This window comes from Schistocerca gregaria, chromosome 1 (genome assembly GCF_023897955.1).
Source record: "Schistocerca gregaria isolate iqSchGreg1 chromosome 1, iqSchGreg1.2, whole genome shotgun sequence".
Lineage (NCBI taxonomy): Eukaryota > Metazoa > Arthropoda > Insecta > Orthoptera > Acrididae > Schistocerca > Schistocerca gregaria.
This window is the reverse complement of record NC_064920.1, coordinates 643,436,570-643,457,161: the sequence shown is the minus strand read 5'-3', so window position 1 is coordinate 643,457,161 and position 20,592 is coordinate 643,436,570. Positions and strand designations below refer to the sequence as shown.

The following is a 20,592-nucleotide window of genomic DNA, read 5'->3' as shown; positions in this document are numbered from 1 at the left end:
GCAGATGAGTAAGGAAAAAATTCCGTAATGTTTGAATACAGCATTAGCAGTGTGCTGCTTGACAATATCATTCTGATTAAATAGTGATATGAAATGGAACAAGTGTGTAAGGATGGTAGTAGCAAAGGCAAATCGTTGACTAAGGTTTATTGTAAGAATTCTCAGAAAGTGTGGGTTCATCTGTAAAGAGGTCAAATGTAGAACACTAGTGCAACCCATTCTTCAGTTCTGCTCAAGATTTCTTACCAGTAGGTCCAATCAATACAGGAATATTACAAAGATGTTTTGTGAACTCAAATGGGACTTTTTGGAGGGAAAAAGATCTTCTTTTGTGGAGCACTAATGAGAAAATTTGGAGACCCAGCATTTAAACCTGGCTGCAGAACAATTATATTGCTGCTAATCTACATTTCACGTAAGAATCACCAAGTTAAGATAAGAGAAATTACAGTTTGTAAGGAGACATAAAGACAATAGTTTTTCTCTTCTCTATTTGTGAGTGGGACAGGAAAAAAAAGTGGCTAGTATTGGTACCCTCCACCACACACCATACAGTGGATTGTGGAGTATGTACATGGATATGAAAAAAAAGAACAGAACACTTGAAATACTCATTGAGACACCAAAAAAAAAAAAAAAAAAAAAAAAAATGCAATAACCTGTAAGGAGAGTTATATAGGAATTTAGACTAGAACACAGTAAAGAAAGAAAAAAATGATGTAAAACTAAAATTACCATTTCAAATCATTTATGTAGTGTGCACTGTTAAACAAACTTGTAACGTCAGTTGTGATACCTGGTGAAGAAGTAGGCTGCAAGTATGCACAGCCATACATCATTCTCAAGAACAGTAAGAAATTTGAAGAGTGACGTTGGTGTTTTTGGTTTTTTCATCAGTATTGTGATGCCAACAAGATCATAGTACGGCACTGTAAAATCCACCACATTTTCACGCTCTGCCATCACTGACAGTGCTCCTAGTGCTATGTGTGCTTTCTGAAAAATATGAAGTTATGTGCTGTAATACCAAATGATTTATTCTACTACATCTCACTGAAAATCAGTTTTGAAATGTTAGCAAGTATCAAAATTCAGCTTTAGCCATATTTTATGTGATAACCAAGTAATACACGAAACTAACCCAAGTAACACAAATATAGCTTTATTCATCAACCACAGAACAATAACAGAAACAAGCCACTCAAGATTCCACATGTAACAACACATACAGAGGGCGCAACATAAACGATACACAAAACAGCTGATGTAAGTGGTACAAACTAAAAGAACATAGTAAGGGTGAGCCAGCACTGTTCCATATTTATATGGGTGTGAATCATGGGTAGACAGTACAGCAGAGGCTATGCTATGAGCAGCTTCCTACGATAGCCTGCTATGGCCAGCCAGCGCTGATACAGTTGATGGTTGATTTAAGTATACACACATGGTGACACTACACTTGGTGCACTGACACCCACATGTACTAGTAGCAGGACACAATATTTTTTTTTTTATTTGAAAAGATAACTTATTTTGGCTTTATAGTAATTGTCATATCCATAAGTGGAAAGAAATCACAGTTTGTTGCAATTTGTGGGACATGACAATGAAACTATGATGTGTGAATGTAGAAACATGTAATTTTACTACCTTGCAGTGAAAGCATAGTTCTTAGTTAACTGCTTAATGACATTTGTGATATTTAAATAATGAGTAAATGTCACAAATCTTGGTGCTATTGGTGCTGGTAGTATGAGTGGTGACAGATCCCTAATTAACAAATATTTACTGAGGGAATTTAAATGCGAGAAAGTGTAGTTCAAATAATTACCAATTACAGATACCAATTACTTTAGCAAAACAATATAAGAAACTTCAGTGCAATTGTTATCTTCTGAACATAAAGGACCACAAATTAATTATTATTTATGAAGAAAAATTGACATGTTAAAAATCACTCCATGAACTAAGAACTTGTGATCACCAGACCTGTCTCAAATGAAAAAAATCATAGATTTTGTAATTCCTTGCTGACAGAGACTGGTTTGGTCAGTGTCATGGAGGCACTCCCTATAATTTAAGTAACGATTTGCCAGCAAATATACTATTTGATAGGTTTTTTAAAGTATTTTTGGCACACTTTATTGACTGCATTCCAACAAAGAAATTCAAAGTAGGCCTAACTGATCGAGTCCTGAAAACTAAAGTTCCTGCAAGCTTCTGTAAAGTTTGGAAGGTAGGAGATGAGCTACTGGCAGAAGGAAAGCTGTGAGGACAGGGCGTGAATCATGCTTGGGTAGCTCAATTGGTAGAGTACTTGCCCGCGAAAGGAAAAGGTCCTGAGTTCGAGTCTCAGTCTGGCACACAGTTTTAATCTGCGACAATAAAATTATTCTATTCTATTCTATTCTATTCTATTCTATTCTATTCTATTCTATTCTATTCTATTCTATTCTATTCTATTCTATTCTATTCTATTCTATTCTATTCTATTCTATTCCTTACTCTGGTGCACGATTTTATGGATTGGAACATGGAATGTCAGTTCCTTTACTCAGGTAGATAAATTAGAGAACTTAAAAATGGAAATGTATAGGTTGAAGTTCAATGTAGTGAGAATTATTGAGATGTAGTGGCATGAAGAAGAAGAGTTCTGGTCGAAAACTAGTAGGAGGCACCGTCGGGAGGGGGGGGGGGGGGGGGGGGAGTAGTGATTGAGAGAGGAACTGGCTTGGTAGAACTTTGCACTGAATACAATTTAATTACTGCTAATATATGCTTTAAATATAATGTAAGAAGACTGTATAATGTGGGAGAGATCTGGAGACACCAGAAGGTTTCAAATACATTATATAATGGTAAGACAGAGACTTCAAACCTAGATTTTAAAGTGAAAAATATATCAATGAGGAGACATGAACTCGGACCATGTTTACTAGCTATGAAATGCAGATTAAAACTGAAGAATCTGTTAAAAAGGTACAAAACCAAGGAGATAGGATCTGGATAAGTTGAAAAACCAGAGGTGGTTGAGAGTTTCAAAGGGAGCATAGGTAATGACTGTCTTAAACAGGGATAAGGAACACAACAGAAGCTGCATTGGTAGCCTTGAAAGATGAAATAAAGAAGTCAACAGAGGATAAAATAGACAAGAAGACAAGGCCCAGAAGAAATCATCTGATAACATATGAGATATTAAATTTAACTGACAAAAGAGGAAATATAAACACACTGCAAATGAAGCCAGCAAAAGTTAATAAACATATCTAAAAAAATTATATTGATGGAAAGTGCAAAAAGGCTAAGCAGGAATATTACTCTGTCTTCTGGACACAAGTGGCCTACTGGGACCATCCGACCACCGTGTCATCCTCAGTGGAGAATGCGGATAGGAGGGGCGTGGGGTCAGCAAACGACTCTCACGGTTGTTACGATGGTACTCTTGACTGAAGTCGCTACTATTCGGTCAAGTAGCTCCTCAATTGGCATCACGAGGCTGAGTGCACCCCAAAAAATGGAAACAGCACATGGTGGCCTGGATGGTCACCCATCCAAGTGCTGACGATGCCCGACAGTGCTTAACTTCGGTGATCTCACGGGAACTGGTGTATCCACTGTGGCAAGGTCGTTGCCTAAGCAGGAATAGTACAAAGAGAAATGCAAAATCTCTGGAGAAAAGAGAAATGTTGTATGAATATCTCAAGAGCTTGATGGCAAGTCAGTAGTATGCAAGGAAGTTAAAGGTGTAATGTGAAAAGCAGTATATAGATGGCCCGTACAAGGAAAATGCAGTTGAAGATAATACTAGGAAATGGATGAAGACAAAGTTCAGATGGGAGATATGATACCAAAGTACAAAAAACTTCCTTGTAGTACACAAAATGCTCTAAAAATTATTTAGATTCTTGGCAGAGCCAACTATGACAAAAATATATATGAGAGACAAAGATACTCTGAGACTACACAAAGAACATAATAATACCAATTACAAAGAAGCAGAAACTGACAGGTGCATATATTACTGAGCCATCAGTTTAATAAGCCCTAGTTACACAAGACTGAAACAGGCTATCTACAGAAGAGTGGTAAGAGTGGAAGAAGGTGCATTAGAGAGGATCAGTTTTGGTTTTAGCTACACATAGGGACATATGAGGCAACACTGACTCATTGACCTATCTTAGCAAATAGAATGAAGAAATTCAAATTTATATTTTTTGACATAGATAACTGAAATGAAATGAAATGTCGTGTGGCTAGGGCCTCCCGTCAGGTAGACCATTCGCGGACGCAACATAGGCGACCTGCGCGTCGATGGGAATGAAATGATGATGATTAGGACAACACAACACCCAGTCCCTGAGCGGAGAAAATCTCCGACCCAGCCAGGAATTGAACCTGGGACCTTAGGACTGACATTCCATCACGCTGACCACTGAGCTACTGGGGCCAGACGACATGGATAACTGGAATGCACTCTTTGAAATTCTAAAGGCAGCAGGGATGAAATGTAGGAGCAAAAGATTTGTACAATTGTTACAAGAGTCAAATGCAGTTACAAGAGTCAAGTAAGATGAAAGTGAAGTAATAGTTGAAAAGGGAGTGAAACAGGTTTATAGCCTTTCCCTGATGGCATTCAATGTGTACGTTGAACAAACTGCAAAGAAAAACAAAGAGAAATTTGGAAAGGGGATTTAATTTCAGGGACAAGCCATAAAAGCTTAGAAAATTTATTATGACATGGTAATTCTGTCTGAGGTTGTGAAGGACTTGGTAGAATAGCTGAAGGAATGGGTAGTGTCTTGAAATGAGATTTTAAGATGGACATGAACTGCATCATTGGCCACCTCAAGCAGAAGAGTTGCTTTGTTGGTGATTCACAATTTTAGCAATTTTGACTGTGGTAATCTGATGCTGCAGTGTTCATCTTTGGCATGTCAGTGTAGAAGCATTCACAAATCCAGTTAAGTGAAAGTTCCTCACAATTGTAAATTTATTTACATGTAAAAGCTGACTTTCAAATGTCCCTTTGTGTAAGATTGCACATGTCAGATCCATCCATTGAAATCCTAGAATCTAATATTTTACTGTTCTTGTTGTTTTTGCACAATTTTTCATTGGTTGTGTCAGTGCTCACGTATACCACGATGCCATGATGTATTTAATTTTGTGCCATAAAAAAACTCATATCATATCAGCAGTTGGTGCATTTTAGAAACTTTTGGCAACAGTATTCTAGCTCAAAACCAGTTGTTTGCTAATGCAATTGTACAATTATTGAAAAGTAAATATTATTTTGAGAATTTTTTGACACCTGCAAACATGTATTTTTGTGAATTTTTGTAAGTTATGAGTGTTGTACATGATGTATTTAACAGTAGACTGGTGTTTGTCATTTAGTTTATGTAGCACATATTATAGCTAATATCATGTGTTATATTTCAATTTCCCTTTCAACAAGCGTGTATAATATGTACATTTATCATATCATATATAAATGCTGTGCATCTTCATATTTTCACGATGCAAATAATGGTAATACTTAGTGAAACAGTAGCAGGAATGGGAAGGAACACCAACTGAACTCAGTTTGTATGCCTGTGGGCTTCATTCAATATGTTGAAGAGGCTAGTCCAGTAGCCATAATGGAACAGGGTGCAACCAACTGCAGACTGAGGCACAGATTGGAGCAAATGATGCCTGTCATCTGGGCTCCAAGGTACACAATCTGCAGCTTTGTCCTCAGAACTGATCACATCCTCCTGGTTCTAAGTCAATTGGAAAGATAATCCAGAGATTTAAAATATTCAAATCCATAACTGATGGTGGTGAGACATTTTGGGGAAAATTAAAGTGTATTTGAAAATGATATGCTAATGGTACATGTAGATGACTGTCAGACTCACCTCCAGATGTAACCAAAAACTTGAGAGAAAGCCTAAGTTCACTAGTACATAAGTTCCCCAAACAAACAGTCATTGATAAAGGGAACTTTAATCATCCAATAAACAACTGGGAAAATAAAAGCTTTGTAAGTGGTCAGCACGACATTCTGTGAAACATTGCTAAATGCCTTCTCTAAGGACTACCAAGAATAGATTGTTCAGAAGTCCATTCATGGTGGAAATGTAAAGGATCTAATAACAACAAACACACTTGACCTGTTTGAGAATGTCTGCACTGAAACTGATATCAGTGACCATGAAGCAGCTTAAATGATAATGATTACTGAAGTACAAAGGGCCACTAAAACAAATAGGATTCATATTTTCAGCAGCAAACTAGATAAAGAGGCAGTAGTGTGGTATTTCAATAAGGAATTCAAAACATTTAGCTCTGGAGAGGAGCACATACAGAACTGTGACTCACTTTTGGAAGCCCTACACATGCCACCAGAGCATGCTAAATTCCCACTGCCTCACTATCTGCAGCTCTGTTTGGTCTGCACACCTTCTAAGTAAACATTTTCAGATTATACAAAAGTTACTCTTCACATAAAGAAGATTCAAAATCTCGGTGTTGGGAGAACTAACTAAAATTTTTCTTTTCAAGATACATCCAGGAGTATGAACTGTCTTGATTTCTTCATTTTTACATTATTCTTACAGTGTTCCTAAATTTGTTATATCTATTCTGGAAGTGGTTTAAATTTTGTATGCAATGGAAACTTCTGGAGGACAACAAATTAACTCACGGAAACTCATCAGTCAATAACAAGTGAAAAACAGAATTCCAGTGGCCAGGTGCTGGCTCCTCCCAACTACTCTCATGATGAAAAAGAAGAGAAACAGATGGAGTACTGGTTACAGTTCTAGCAGCACTTTGCAGCCTACAAATATTGTGATTCATGACAGTCTTTCTATTTTACTGGATAGGAGTGCTCATCTTTTGTTTGAGTAAGAAATTGTTCCTTCAAACAAAGCCACAAACCCTTCCCTATGAGGAAGTTGGTCAAAAAGTAGATGACCCATATCAAGTGAAGCTTCATGTAGCTGCTGCTCATTTCAGTTTTTTTCATACACATCATAATAGCAATCAGTTTTACAAGAAAAGGATTGCTGACCTCAAGGACATGACTAGGAACTGTAATTTTAGCTGCACTTCTGAAACTTCTTTTCAAGGTGAAATTCTTCAACACACCATTATTCAGAAACTTGCAGACAACAGAATACCGGCTGAGTTTCTAAAGCTTTGCATTCCTTGTCTCAATGATGCACTTTAAGTAATCAAAGCTCGGGAAGTACACGATGTCATGGGACTTGATTTTAATATGACTTTTTTTGCAGTTGTCCCCTACATTAGTTCTAAGGGAACTCTGCCCCACACAGCTAATCTTGACAACAGCCAACAGCTAGCAGGGCATGAGGTGCCCAACCACTTATAAAATCCATGTGCTCTGAAGTCTTGTGTCACATTTTATGTCATGCATGAACACAAACACAGCTTCTTCCACTAAATGAAAAGCTGACACAATTAGAAATCAGGCCACACAAAGAAAGTGTGCTTCCTAAGTAAGAGCAAAGCAAACTCTGTGCCACACCAGTCTAAATATGAGCAGATGGAGGTTAATATAATCTAACAGTAGGAATCTTTACCCGCTTCTACTGGAAATTCTCACAGAAACTGGAGACATATGCACACATATCACAGATCAATGTGTACAGTGCAAAATTTGGCTAATTCAAATCAGCCTTTCTCACTTGGACAAACAGGAAATGGCTCATTATAAATGACAGTCATATTTAGAGGAAAAAACAACAAACTATTCTTATATTTACAGATTTAGACCATTTTAGCCAGGCACTGATGCTTCAATCACACTGATTAATCAAACTACTTACTGCAAACTGGGACACCTCAGCTTCAAAAATAACAACTGTGTCTTACAGCCCACAACAGTGATGGTGTGTTCTTGGGTCATACACTTTGCAATGGGAATTGCATTAATGCTATTTACAGTAGTTTGATCATGCTTAAGTCTCAATATTTTTGGATGTATTTGATTTTTTTATTAGATATTCAGGACAATGTGCATGCTATTGATAAAAAGTTTCCCATGCCAGCAATCATCAATTGTGTGTAAAATATGGACAGTTGTTCAGTGGCATATTGGGACACATGATGAATTTTCAAGCACATATTACATTCAAAGACAATGCTCAACCAAAGGTTTACTGTGCACACCTGGTGACCACATGACTGACAATGAATTTGCTACTAAACTCATTGGATAAGGACAAACTGGTGTCTTGGAACATATTTCTGCTAGTCAGTGGGCATCTCCACTCATTATCACAAGAAAATCAGTGGGAAAAATCAGACTCTGTGTGACTTTAAAGCAAAAGTTAACACTCAAATGGTTACTGATTCTTTCCTGCTCCCACACGTTGAGGAACTTATCGACTAAATAACATGTGGATGAATCTTATGTAATATTGATTTAGTTGTTACTTATCATCAATCCTGGATAAGGGAAAGAAAAAACATGTCAGCTTGTATCAATACCATTACCTTCCCCTGAGAAGTACATCTGCTCCTGCATTATTTCAATGATTTCTTGAACAAGTGATGTCAAATGTTCATTATGTTCAAATAATTTGGATGACATCATTGTGTCTGGACAAGCACTGGAACAGCATCTCAATAATTTGGAATCTCTTTTCAAGTTATAATCAATGCAGGGCTTAAGTGTAATTTACAGAAGTACTCATTTTTAAATAGTGACACTGAATGCTGGGGACATTTTATTGGCACCCATGTCACTCATTCCTTAACTAAACAATTAAAGACCATCTGGAGATTACCTTCTCATAAAAATGTATGAGAAATACAGGCAGTTAAGGGCAAACTGACCCACTGTGTCAAATTTATTCCAAAACAGCACAAATTGCTAATTCTTTGCATCACTCACAGTGTAAAAATGTTCCTTTCTAATGGACCATAGAAAGTGAACAGTAGCTTCAACAGCTGAAAAATGCATTCCTTAGTTGCCCATGACTTATTCATTTCAATAGGCAAAAACCAGAGTTTTTCAACTGGCCTTAAACTGATGGTCTTTGGTAATGCACCCAAACTTATTTTTCTGGTCCTTTCTGGAATATATGGTGGCTACTTTTCATTAATACATACATTACATAAACATTTGTCACTGCAAAGAATTCAATAACTAGCACTAGCACAATACATCCATTCACTTCCATGTTTTGTTTAGAAAGTTTGCTATTAACTGTTGTTTCAGACAATAGTCTACAGTTTTCTTCGTTGAAAATTCAAAAATGTCGCCGAGAATGTGGGTTTCAACATATCTGAAAGACACCAAACCCTCCTCACTTAATGGCAAAGTTGAATGTTTCATTTACACTTTTAAGGCTAAGTTTTGCCAGCCGAATTATTACACAATAGTCATCATAGCACTCTGCTGCATCCATTTTGCTCTTAATAGTCTGCTTCAGATACCAGCTTTGCAGTTAAGCTCCACATGAAGGACATAGTTTTCTAACATGCCTCTAACAAGCTTCACAACTGGGAATCTGGCATCATTGCTCAGACGACTGGCCATGCACATTATACTGTTTATGACAAAGCTGGTACCCACTGATGACACCAAAATCAACTACATTTTCTTAATTATTGTGATCCTGCCATAGATTTTCACATTTCATAAACCCTGCCTGTATCCCAAACTACTGCCACCAACCAGCCCTTGCCGGTGACTGACATTTGGATGCATGGGTTGTCGAACAACTCCGCCACGGATGTTGACCTCTGCCACCAATGTGGCAACTGTAGCATCCATGACCATTGAAAACAATGCCAGACATGGACAATGAGCCTGCTTCAGCTACATAGCCCTTGATGTTCACAGCAGTGGTAATGCTGTGCTCACAAGTGCTGCTGGATGAATGCCATACCCCCAGTTTTTTAGCAGGTGTTCCCTGTGGTTCACAAGATGAATGTTGAGTCATGATTTAGTCGGTGCCATCTGCATCAAGCCACTGCCAATTCCATCAGCAGCACCTTGCGAACATTGTCACCCACACCAACACTATGCAATGACAATGCGCAGTGTTCAAGGTAGCAGTGAGGGGTGGGGGAGGGGAGGAATGCAGTTGATGGCGTCTTCACTGAACACACATGGAATGTAAAAATCCACTTCTATCACTGCAGAAGACAGATTTAAAATGTCTATCATGAGTTGCTGCTATATAGGGCTCACCAGATGGCACCAGTTGGTGCTACATAAACCAATTCAGACCTCACTGCCTGCAATTGGGATTGGTTTACATATCCTTTTAAGCTACTACACTTACTCAGGGCTCTGCCTCAGATAATCCTCAGACTATTCTAAGATTATGCTTTGGTTACGGAAGACAAGAGCTTAGAAATATGCTATTGTTACTCCAACCGCTAGTGACTGTTATAAAATAGGACTAGTGGAAAAGAGGAAAAGAGAGAGAGAGAGAGAGAGAGAGAGAGAGAGAGAGAGAGAGAGAGAGAGAGAGAGAGAGAGAGAGAGCACAGAGACCTGAGGTTACAAAGTTATGTATACTTTACACTGAATATACTGTAAATAAATATCTTTATGTTTTAATCGTTCTATAATTTTTGATGTGTTCTACAGTGTTCATCCACCTTGTTACACTGATGGACGCAATGAAACATGTTCAAATGCCAAGAGGGCATTCTGTGAAGCATTCAATGACTATCAAAACAGACTGTCATTCCAGGATATCTTATAAAACCCAAAAAAATTCTGGCCATATACAAAGTCTATTAGTGGTACCAAAGTCATGAATGAGTTAAGGTCTAAAACTGAAGGTCAAAAGTGAAAAAAAATTGTGAACTCTGTTTTCAAATGTCCCTTTAAAAATGAAAACTGAGAGGTATTGCCCAAAAAGAGTGAAACAGATATTAGTGTCAATGGTGTTGAGAAACAGCTGAAACTAAACAAAGGTCCAGGATTCAATAAAATTCCTAGATTTTATACCAAATTTGCAGGTGAGTTGGTACCTATTCAATCTATAATCTACTGCACATCCCTCACATGAAAAAGACATACCCAGTAGTTGGGAGAAATGACTGGTCACACCTGTCTCCAGGATGTGTAACAAGACTTATCCACAAAGTTACCATCCAATATCCTTGGCAACCTTCTGCTGTATAATCTTAGGACACATTCTGAGCTCAAACATGCTGAGATATCTCAAACAGAATGACATTCTCTTTGAAAATAACTATTATGTGAAATTGACTTGCTCTATTCTCACATGACATCCTGAAAACCACAGCTCAAGGCAGTCAGTTATATGCAGTATTTGTCAATTTCTGAAAAGCATTTGATTCAATACTACACCTACACTTATTATCAAAACTGTGATCCTGTGGTGTATCAAGTGAAATTTGTGACTGGATTGAGGATCTTTTGGTAGGGATAACACAGCATGTTATCTTGGATATAGAGCCATCAACAGATGTACAAGTAGGTTTGGGTGTGCCCCAAGGATATGTGTTGGTAGCCTTGCTGTTCAAGCTGTATATTAATAATCTTGCACATATTAATTAATAGTAGCCTCAGACTTTTCACAGATGATGCAGTGATATACACACATCAAAAATAGTTTTCCATCACCACAGTTTCCAGAACTCCTGAAGACAGATGTTGACTGTGGATATTGTATCACAGACACCATCACTCTGACTGTTCAGAGATGTCACTAAATCCATACAAAAATGTAAACAAAAATGCATGAGCAGCACCTATTAGATGGAGGGGGTCTGACTGCCAATCAGTTCCAGTCATTCCACCAGGAAGGAGGTACACGGCTCATGTTGTCTGTAGCTCAACCATGCCTAGACAGTCAATACCATGGTATGATTGCACCTGCATTATTACTTTTAGACAGGAAGGGCTCTCAACAAAGGAAGTGTCCAGGCATCTGAGAGTGAACCAAAGCTATGTTATTTGGACATGGAGGTACAGAGAGACAGGAACTGTCGATGACATGCGTCACTCAGGCTGCCCAAGGGCTACTACTGCAGCGTATGACTGCTACCTACAGATGATGGCTCGGAGGAACTCTGCTTTTCATGCAAATACAGGATGTCGTGTTATGATTCAAACTGTACACAATAGGCTGCATGATGCGCGACTTCACTCCCGACATCCATGGTGAGGTCCATCTTTGGAACCATGACACCATGCAGTGCAATACACATGGGCCCAACAACATGCCGAATGGACCGCTCAGTATTGGCATTATGTTCTCTTCACAGATGAGTGTCGCATATGCCTTAAGCCAGACAATCATCAGAGATGTGGTTGGAGGCAACTCGGTAAGGCTGAATGCCTTAGACACACCATCCAGCAAGTGCAGAAAGCTGTAGGTTCCTTGCTGTTTTTGTGTCACATCATGTGAGGCAGATGTACGCCGTTGGTGGTCATGGAAGGCTCTGTAATGTCTGTACGATAATTGAATGCCATCCTCCAACTGACAGTGCAACATATTGGCAGCATATTGGCAAGGCATTCATCTTCATGGGTGACAATTTGTGTCCCCATCGTGCACATCTTGTAAATGACTTTCTTCAGGATAATGACATCGCTTGACTAGAATGGCCAACATGTTCTCCAGACATGAACCCTATCGACATGCCTGGGAGAGGTTGAGGAAGCATGTTTATGGATGACATGATCCACCATCCACTCTGAGGGATCTATGCCAAATTGCCATTGAGGAGTGGGACAATCTGGATCAGCAGTGCCTTGATGAACGTCTGGATAGTATGCCATGATGAATACAGGCATGCATCAAAGCTGGAGGACATGCTACTGCGTATTAGAGGTACCAGTGCGTACAGCAGTCTGGACCACCAACTCTGAAGGTCTCATTATATGGTAGTACAACATGCAACGTGTGGCTTTCTTGAGCAATAAAAAGGGTGGAGATGATGTTTATGTTGTCCTCTATTCTAATTTTCTGTACAGGTCCCAGAACTCTTGGAAATGAGGTGATGCAAAACTTTCATTGATGTGTGTACAATGAAGTACTGTTTAAAAATGTTACGCAAATATTCAGTCAGATCTTCATAAAATTTCAAAGTGGTGCAAGGATTGGCAATTTAATTGGAGAATTAAGCAATTTATGGTAAAACTTGACTAAAAGAAGTGGCTGCTTGACAAGGTATATCCTGTGGCATCAAGGAATTGTCAATTTTGTAATGGAAGGAATTGTTGGGGAAGAAAAATGTACAGGGAGATCAAGACTTGACCACAATGATCAGGTTCAAAATGATGTAGTTTGTAGCAGTTATTCAGAGATGAGAAGCTTGCACAAAATAGACCAACAAGGAGAGTGTCATCTTACCAGTCAATTACAGATCACAACAATAACAAAAAGTACTAGAGGCAAAGTAAAATATGCCTGAAAATACGAAAGTTACTTACTAAATGCAAAAGAATTGTAAGTGTGGTGAAGAGTCAGCTTTCCAAGCTGACTTAGCAGTTGTCTCACAGCAATGACGGTCCACCAGTATGCAGTAGCCATAGAATGGACAGTAATATAGACATTTCATTATTTGTCAGTGTATTTGGAGCCACTGGTTTGTGATGATGTTGCTGGGTTGTGTGGATGTCAACACTGGTAGTGAGTAGCTTATAAAAAGTGGACTTAGGCTTTGATTGTTGCAGCCACAATGTCTTTAAAAATGTTGTAGTAAGGACTATGGAAAAATTATTTAACTTTTTAATTAAGGTACTTCTAGTAATTATTTTCCTCATTAGCTAGACTAGTATAGATTTCAGTTACTTCCAGTATATGAAACGGTATGCCTTTTTTTATTATGTGAAATTTTTAAGACATACTGAATAGGAGTCATAAAATGTCCTCCAGTGGTGGTACTGCATTCACCAAATGCAGTCTCGTTACTATGTTTCTCTGTATGTTCCCCATATTCCATGATAAAAGTTTTGAGACCTTTTAAATGTACTCTTATCAGCCCCAAATTTAGTCCCAACATTTATAGCCACAGTACTCACTTCCATAATGTCACATGTTCTATGTTAATTCAGAAGCCCTTCTGGGTCAACTATCACCTGGCATTTATCTTAACACTCAACATAAACATATAATTAAATGTAAATGTAAATAGATAGTGCAAGTGTAAATATTTGTTATAGTTTTGGGTGGTGATTTTAATTTACCAGATATAGACTGGGAGACTCAAACGTTTGTAATGGGTGGCAGGGACAAAGAAGGCAGTTAAATTTTTTTTTTTTTTTAAGTTAGCAGTTAAACAGAGAACAGACTCATGGAGATAACATATTAGACTTTCTGGTGACAAACAGACCCGAACTATTTGAAACAGTTAATGCAGAACATGGAATCAACGATCATAAAGCAACCTAAGCACGACACATGCCCCATCCTCACAGCTTCACATCCACCAGTACCTCATTCCTACTTTCCAAACTTCACACAAGCTCTCCTGCAAACCTTGCAGAACTAGTACTCCTGGAAGAAAGGATATTACAGAGACATGGCTTAGCCACAGCTTGGGGGATGTTTCCAGAATGAGATTTTCACTCTGCAGTGGAGTGTGTGCTGATACGAAACTTCCTGGCAGATAAAAACTGTGTGCTGGACTGAGACTTGAACTCGTGACCTTTGCCTATCATGGGCAAGGTTCGCAGGAGAGCTTCTGTTAAGTTTGGAAAGTAGAAGACGAGGTACTGGTGGAAGTGAAGCTGTGAGGATGGGGCGTGAGTTGTGCTTGGCTAGCTCAAATGGTAGAGCACTTGCCCATGAAAGACAAAGGTCCTGAGTTCAAGTCTTGGTCAGTCTGTTAGGAAATTTCATATCAGCACACACCGCTGTAGAGTGAAAATCTCATTCTGGGATCATAAAGTAGTTACAGCTTTGGTGATTTTAGCCGTAAATAGAAATGTTAAAAAAGGTAGGAAGATTTTTCTGTTTAGCAAAAGTGGCAAAAAGCAGATTTCAGAGTACTTGATGGGTCAACACAAAAGTTTTATCTCAAGTACAGATAGTGTTGAGGATCAGCGGACAAAGTTCAAAACCATCGTAGAATATGCATTAGTTGAGTATGTACCAAGCTAGATTGTAAGAGATGGAAAAGAGCCACTGTGGTACAACAACCAAGCTAGAAAGCTTATGTCAGAGCGGTAGGTGGATCAAAACAAAATGTCCAGACACTCTGTGACAAACATGGTACTGAAACAGAGGATGACAGACTAAAGGCCGAAATACTAAATGTCTCTTTCCAAAGCTGTTTCTCAGAGGACAACTGCACTGTAGTTCCTTCTCTAGAGTGTCACACAGATGACAAAATAGTAGATATCACACTCTGTGACCAACATGGTACTGAAACAGAGGATGACAGACTAAAGGCCGAAATAATAAATGTCTCTTTCCAAAGGTGTTTCACAGAGGAAGACTGCACTGTAGTTCCTTCTCTAGAGTGTCACATAGATGACAAAATAGTAGATATCAAAATAGATGGAAAAAAAGAAAGAAAAGAAAAAAACACTCAAAAGAGGAGAGGCCGCTAGACCTCATGGGATACCAGTTCGATTTTATATAGAGTATGTGAAGGAACTTGTCCTCCTTCTTGCAGCAGTGTACCTTAGGTCTCAAGAATAGCGTAGCATTCCAAAAGATTGGGAAAGGGCATAGGTCATCTCTGTTTTCAAGAAGGGAAGTCAAACAGATGTGCAGAACTATAGACCTATATCTCCAATGTTGATCAGTTGTAGAATTTTGGAACATGATTACGTTTCAGTGTAATGAGTGTTCTGGAGACTAGAAATCTACTCTGTAAGAATCAGCATGGGCTTTAAAAAAGATGATCATGTGAAATCCAGCTTGTGTTACTCATCCACGAGACTCAGGGGGCCATAGACATGGGTTTCCAGGTAGATGCCATGTTTCTTGACTTCCGAAAGGCATTTGATACAGTTCCCCACAGTTGTTTAATGAACAAAGTAAGAGCATATGGACTATCAGACCAATTGTGTGATTGGATTGAAGAGGTCTTAGATAACAGAATGCAGGATGTCATTCTCAATGGAGACAAGTCTTCTGAAGCAAGGGTCATTTCAGGTGTGCTGCAGGGGAGTGTCGTACAACTGTTACTATTCATAGTATATATAAATGATCTTGTGGATAACATCGGAAGTTCACTGAGGCTTTTTGCAGATGATGCTGTAGTATATTGAGAGGTTGTAACAAGGGAAAATTGTACTGAAATCCAGAAGGATCTGCAACGAACTGACACATGGTGCAGGAAATGGCAATTGAATCTCAATGTAGACAAGTGTAATGTGCTGTGAATACATAGAGAGAAAGATCCTTTATCATTTAGCTACAATATAGCAGGTCAGTAACTGGAAGCAGTTAATTCCATAAATTATGTGGGAGTAGGCATTAGGAGTGATTTAAAATGGAATGACCATATAAAATTAATCGTCGGTAAAGCAGATGCCACACTGAGATTCATTGGAAGAATCCTAAGGAAATGCAGTCCACAAACAAAGGAAGTAGGTTACAGTACACTTGTTTGCCCACTTCTTGAATACTGCTCACCAGTGTGGAATGTGTACAAGATAGGGTTGACAGATTACATAGAGAAGATCCAACAGAAAGCAGTGCACTTCATTACAGGATGATTTAGTAATCAGGAAAGCATTATGGAGATGATAGATTAACTCCAGTGGAAGACTCTGCAAGAGAGACGCTCAGTAGCTTGGTACGGGCTTTTGTTGAACCTTCAAGAACATACCTTCACTGAGGAGTCAAGCAGTATCTTGCTCCCTCCTAAATATATCTCACGAAGAGACCATGAGGATAAAATCAGAGAGATTAAAGTCCACACAGAGGCTTACGGACAATCTTTCTTTCCATGAACAATACGAGACTGGAAGAGAAGAGAGAATTGATAGAGGTACTCGAGGTACCCTCCACCACAGACCATCAGGTGGCTTGCAGAGTATTGATGTAGATGTAGATTTGTGGTGTCTGGGACAGTTCATCCACTAATGGCATGGAGCACATAGCAGATATAAATAAACAAACTAGATTAACAAAATGACACACCATCTGAAATAATTCTTCCGGTGGTTCAGAATGCTATTGCAAAAAAAAAAAAGAACAGCCAAGCACACAAGTAAGTGACCCCAACCAAAATTTTTCTTGTCTACCACCATTTGAGAATCATGAAGAACAAGATTGAGAAACGAATAAATTTGGAAATTCCCAGCTGCGCAGTATATCACATTAGTAGCAGCATCAATGGAAAGATGAAGAGAGACAATAAAGACAAAATAGGTGAAACATATCTGAAACAAAACACTTGCAACAAGTTTTGCTTGCTTCTCTCTTCACTGTCAGAATTAATTGACTTTCATTCTGATATATAAAAATCATGACAACTGACACACCACAGTTCCACATGCATGTTTCCATGTTTAGGAGAACGGTACTGACATTGTAGACCTGGTCTGTCTTGTAGTGGGAGTCTCACCAGGCCAAGTATTAGAATTCTCCTCTTTTGGGTGTTCCAGCACCTTGCCCACAGACAGGTAGGTAAACTACTGAAATACAGTTCTTCCATTTACTCGATTTGACATGATTTCCACAAACAGAGCCTCATGACTCTTCACCAGTGATCAGTTTGACAATGCACTACTACTCCTGATGAATGCATGTTACACTGGGTCAGTACAAATATGATGGAATGTTGACCCAAGCTGCCCAGGCACAGATGCTGGTGCATGGTCTGAGTGGTTGCTGCTGTGACAACAGGTGTGGCATAAGGCTGCTGTGGTGGTGAGATGGCTCTGTGCACCAGCTATGCTGCCAATAGCAGCCAGGAACCCTGTATGCAGCGTGTGGAGTGATACTGAATCATGTTGTGCTCTCCTGACAGGAGAGTGGCCAAAAGCAGAGGAGGCTGTTCACAGTAGCAGGAGATGGTCTGTGGAGAATACATGCCCTAGAATGATGGAAGAGTGTCTGCATGCCTGAGCTTATTGGGCAGGCCACCAAGTGGCCTGTTGATTGAAGGCACCTAAGTCCTTCCGTTTGGACTCGATACTGGTGATAGCACTGCGACTAATAGTGACTATGTTACCACCATAAAAGCAAGTAGACAGCCAGAGGACCAGATGGTAGACTAAATTTGGTCCCTTCTCCAAGATAGTCAGCTGCAGGCTACATATAACCATTGAAAAATGATCAATATTTATATGGGAATGTCCTGTGCTTCTAATGCTACCATACTGCCAGAACTTATAATAGTCCTATGTCCTTGGCATGGGGAAATCAGACCATTCAAGTTGTAGCTGCTGTGTCTTTTTAATGCATCTGTGATTTGGTGTCTCGTACAACCCATCTTGGCTTATGAGGTTAGGAAACTAGTTTGTGGTACACCTGCAATACTACATCAGCAGACTCACCTTGTTGAAATTCTGCTTAGCTATTATGGTTTCCTGTGCTTCTTGTGTTGTTCAAGAAAGTGTCTGAGCTTTTTCTTCACTGCAGCCAATATATTGTTTTACAGTGCAACACTCCCCTGTCCTTCAAAAAATCAGCCTTGGATTTTGCTCAGTGTGTTTCTGGGAAAGTCTTGACATATGTACAGAAGTCAACAATTGTATACAATGCTCTTGGTTTCTTTCTTACTCTAGTCTAGCTCTACCCATATGGTTCATCAGTTATGCTCTTAATGCTAAACCTTTATTTACTCCATTCAGTTACTGGACTTGTGTTCCTGTAGAATATATTTCCCCTAAGTTATTACTTATACACTAGTGGCAGGGGTAAAATACAGGGAGCGAAAGGCTATTTACAATTTGTACAGAAACCAGATGGCAGTTATAAGAGTCAAGGGACACAAAAGAGAAGCAGTGGTTGGGAAGGGATTGAGACAGGGTTGTAGCCTCTCCCCAATGTTATTCAATCTGTATATTGAGAAAGAAGTGAAGGAAACAAAAGAAAAATTCGAAGTAGGTATTAAAATCCATGGAGAAGAAATAAAAACTTTGAGGTTCGCCGATGACATTGTAATTCTGTCAGAGACAGCAAAGGACTTGGAAGAGCAATTGAATGGAATGGATAGTGTCTTGAAAGGAGGATATAAGATGAACATCAACAAAAGCAAAACAAGGAAAATGGAATGTAGTCGAATTAAGTTGGGTGATGCTGAGGGAATTAGATTAGGAAATGAGACACTTAAAGTAGTAAAGGAGTTTTGCTATTTGGGAAGCAAAATAACTGATGATGGTTGAAGTATAGAGGATATAAAATGTAGACTGGCAATGGCAAGGAAAGCATTTCTGAAGAAGAGAAATTTGTTAACATCAAGTATAGATTTAAGTGTCAGGAAGTCGTTTCTGAAAGGATTTTTATGGAGTGTAGCCATGTATGGAAGTGAAACATGGATGATAATTAGTTTGGACGAGAAGAGAACAGAAGCTTTTGAAATGTGGTGCTACAGAAGAATGTTGAAGATTAGATGGGTAGATCACATAACTAATGAGGAGGTATTAAACAGAATTGGGGATAAGAGGAGTTTGTGGCATAACTTAACTAGAAGAAGGGATCGGTTGGTAGGACATGTTCTGAGGCATCAAGGGATCACCAATTTAGTATTGGATGGGATCGTGGAGGGTAAAAATCGTAGAGGGAGACCAAGAGATGAATACACTAAGCAGATTCAGAAGGATGTAGGTTGCATTCAGAAGGATGTAGGTTGCAGTAGTTACTGGGAGATGAAGAAGCTTGCACAGGATAGAGTACCATGGAGAGCTGCATCAAACCAGTCTCAGGACTGAAGACCACAACAACAACAGTATTGAAAGCAATTGAGACATTAATAACAAATAAATTAACAAATAATGAAGCTGCTCCCCCTTTGTACACAAAATGGGTCAGAACACTGTGCAGAAACACTGAAAAAAGCATGCCAAATTTAAACAAATGCAGAATCTTCAAGATTGGCAATTCTTTACAGAAGCTCATAATTCTGCATGGACACCAATTTGAGACACTTATAATAGTTACCACAACTAAACTTTATATCGAAACCTGGCAGAAAATCCAAAGTAATATATAAAATATGCTACTGGCAAGACACAGTTAATGCCTTCTCTGTGTTATAGCAATGGAAATACTATTGACGACAGTGCTGCAAAAGCAGAGTTACTAAACACAGCATTTTGAAATTCCTTCACAAAAGAAGATGAAGTAAATATTCTAGAATTTGAATAAAGAACAACTGCCAATGTGAGTAGCTTAGAAGTAGATATCTACAGAGTAGTTAAGCAACTTAAATCTCTTGATAAAAGAAAGTATTCTGGTCCTAACTGTATAACAACTAGGTTCCTTTCAGAGCATGCTGATGCAATAGCTTCATTGTCAATACTCATATACAACTGCTCTCTCAGTGAAAGATCCACACCCAAAGAGTGGCAGGTTGCATAGGTCACACCAATATTCAAGAAAGGTAGTAGGAGTAATCCATTAAATTTGAGGCCCTTATAATTCATGTCAATATGCAGCAGGATTTTGCGATAAATAT

At 38.8% G+C, this 20,592-nt stretch overlaps 1 protein-coding gene and 1 pseudogene across 3 annotated transcripts in view; both read right to left on the bottom strand.

Annotated features, from left to right (window-relative positions):
* Nucleotides 1–20,592, bottom strand: part of LOC126360641 (ionotropic receptor 25a) — a 445,688-nt gene that overhangs the window by 178,041 nt on the left and 247,055 nt on the right. For all 3 annotated transcript variants that reach the window (XM_050007727.1, XM_050007729.1, XM_050007728.1), the window contains one exon: nucleotides 797–996. In XM_050007727.1, coding sequence (XP_049863684.1) covers nucleotides 797–996 — 200 coding nt within the window. The remainder of the gene's footprint in view (nucleotides 1–796; nucleotides 997–20,592) is intronic.
* LOC126291684 (5S ribosomal RNA) lies at nucleotides 3,516–3,633 on the bottom strand (annotated as a pseudogene).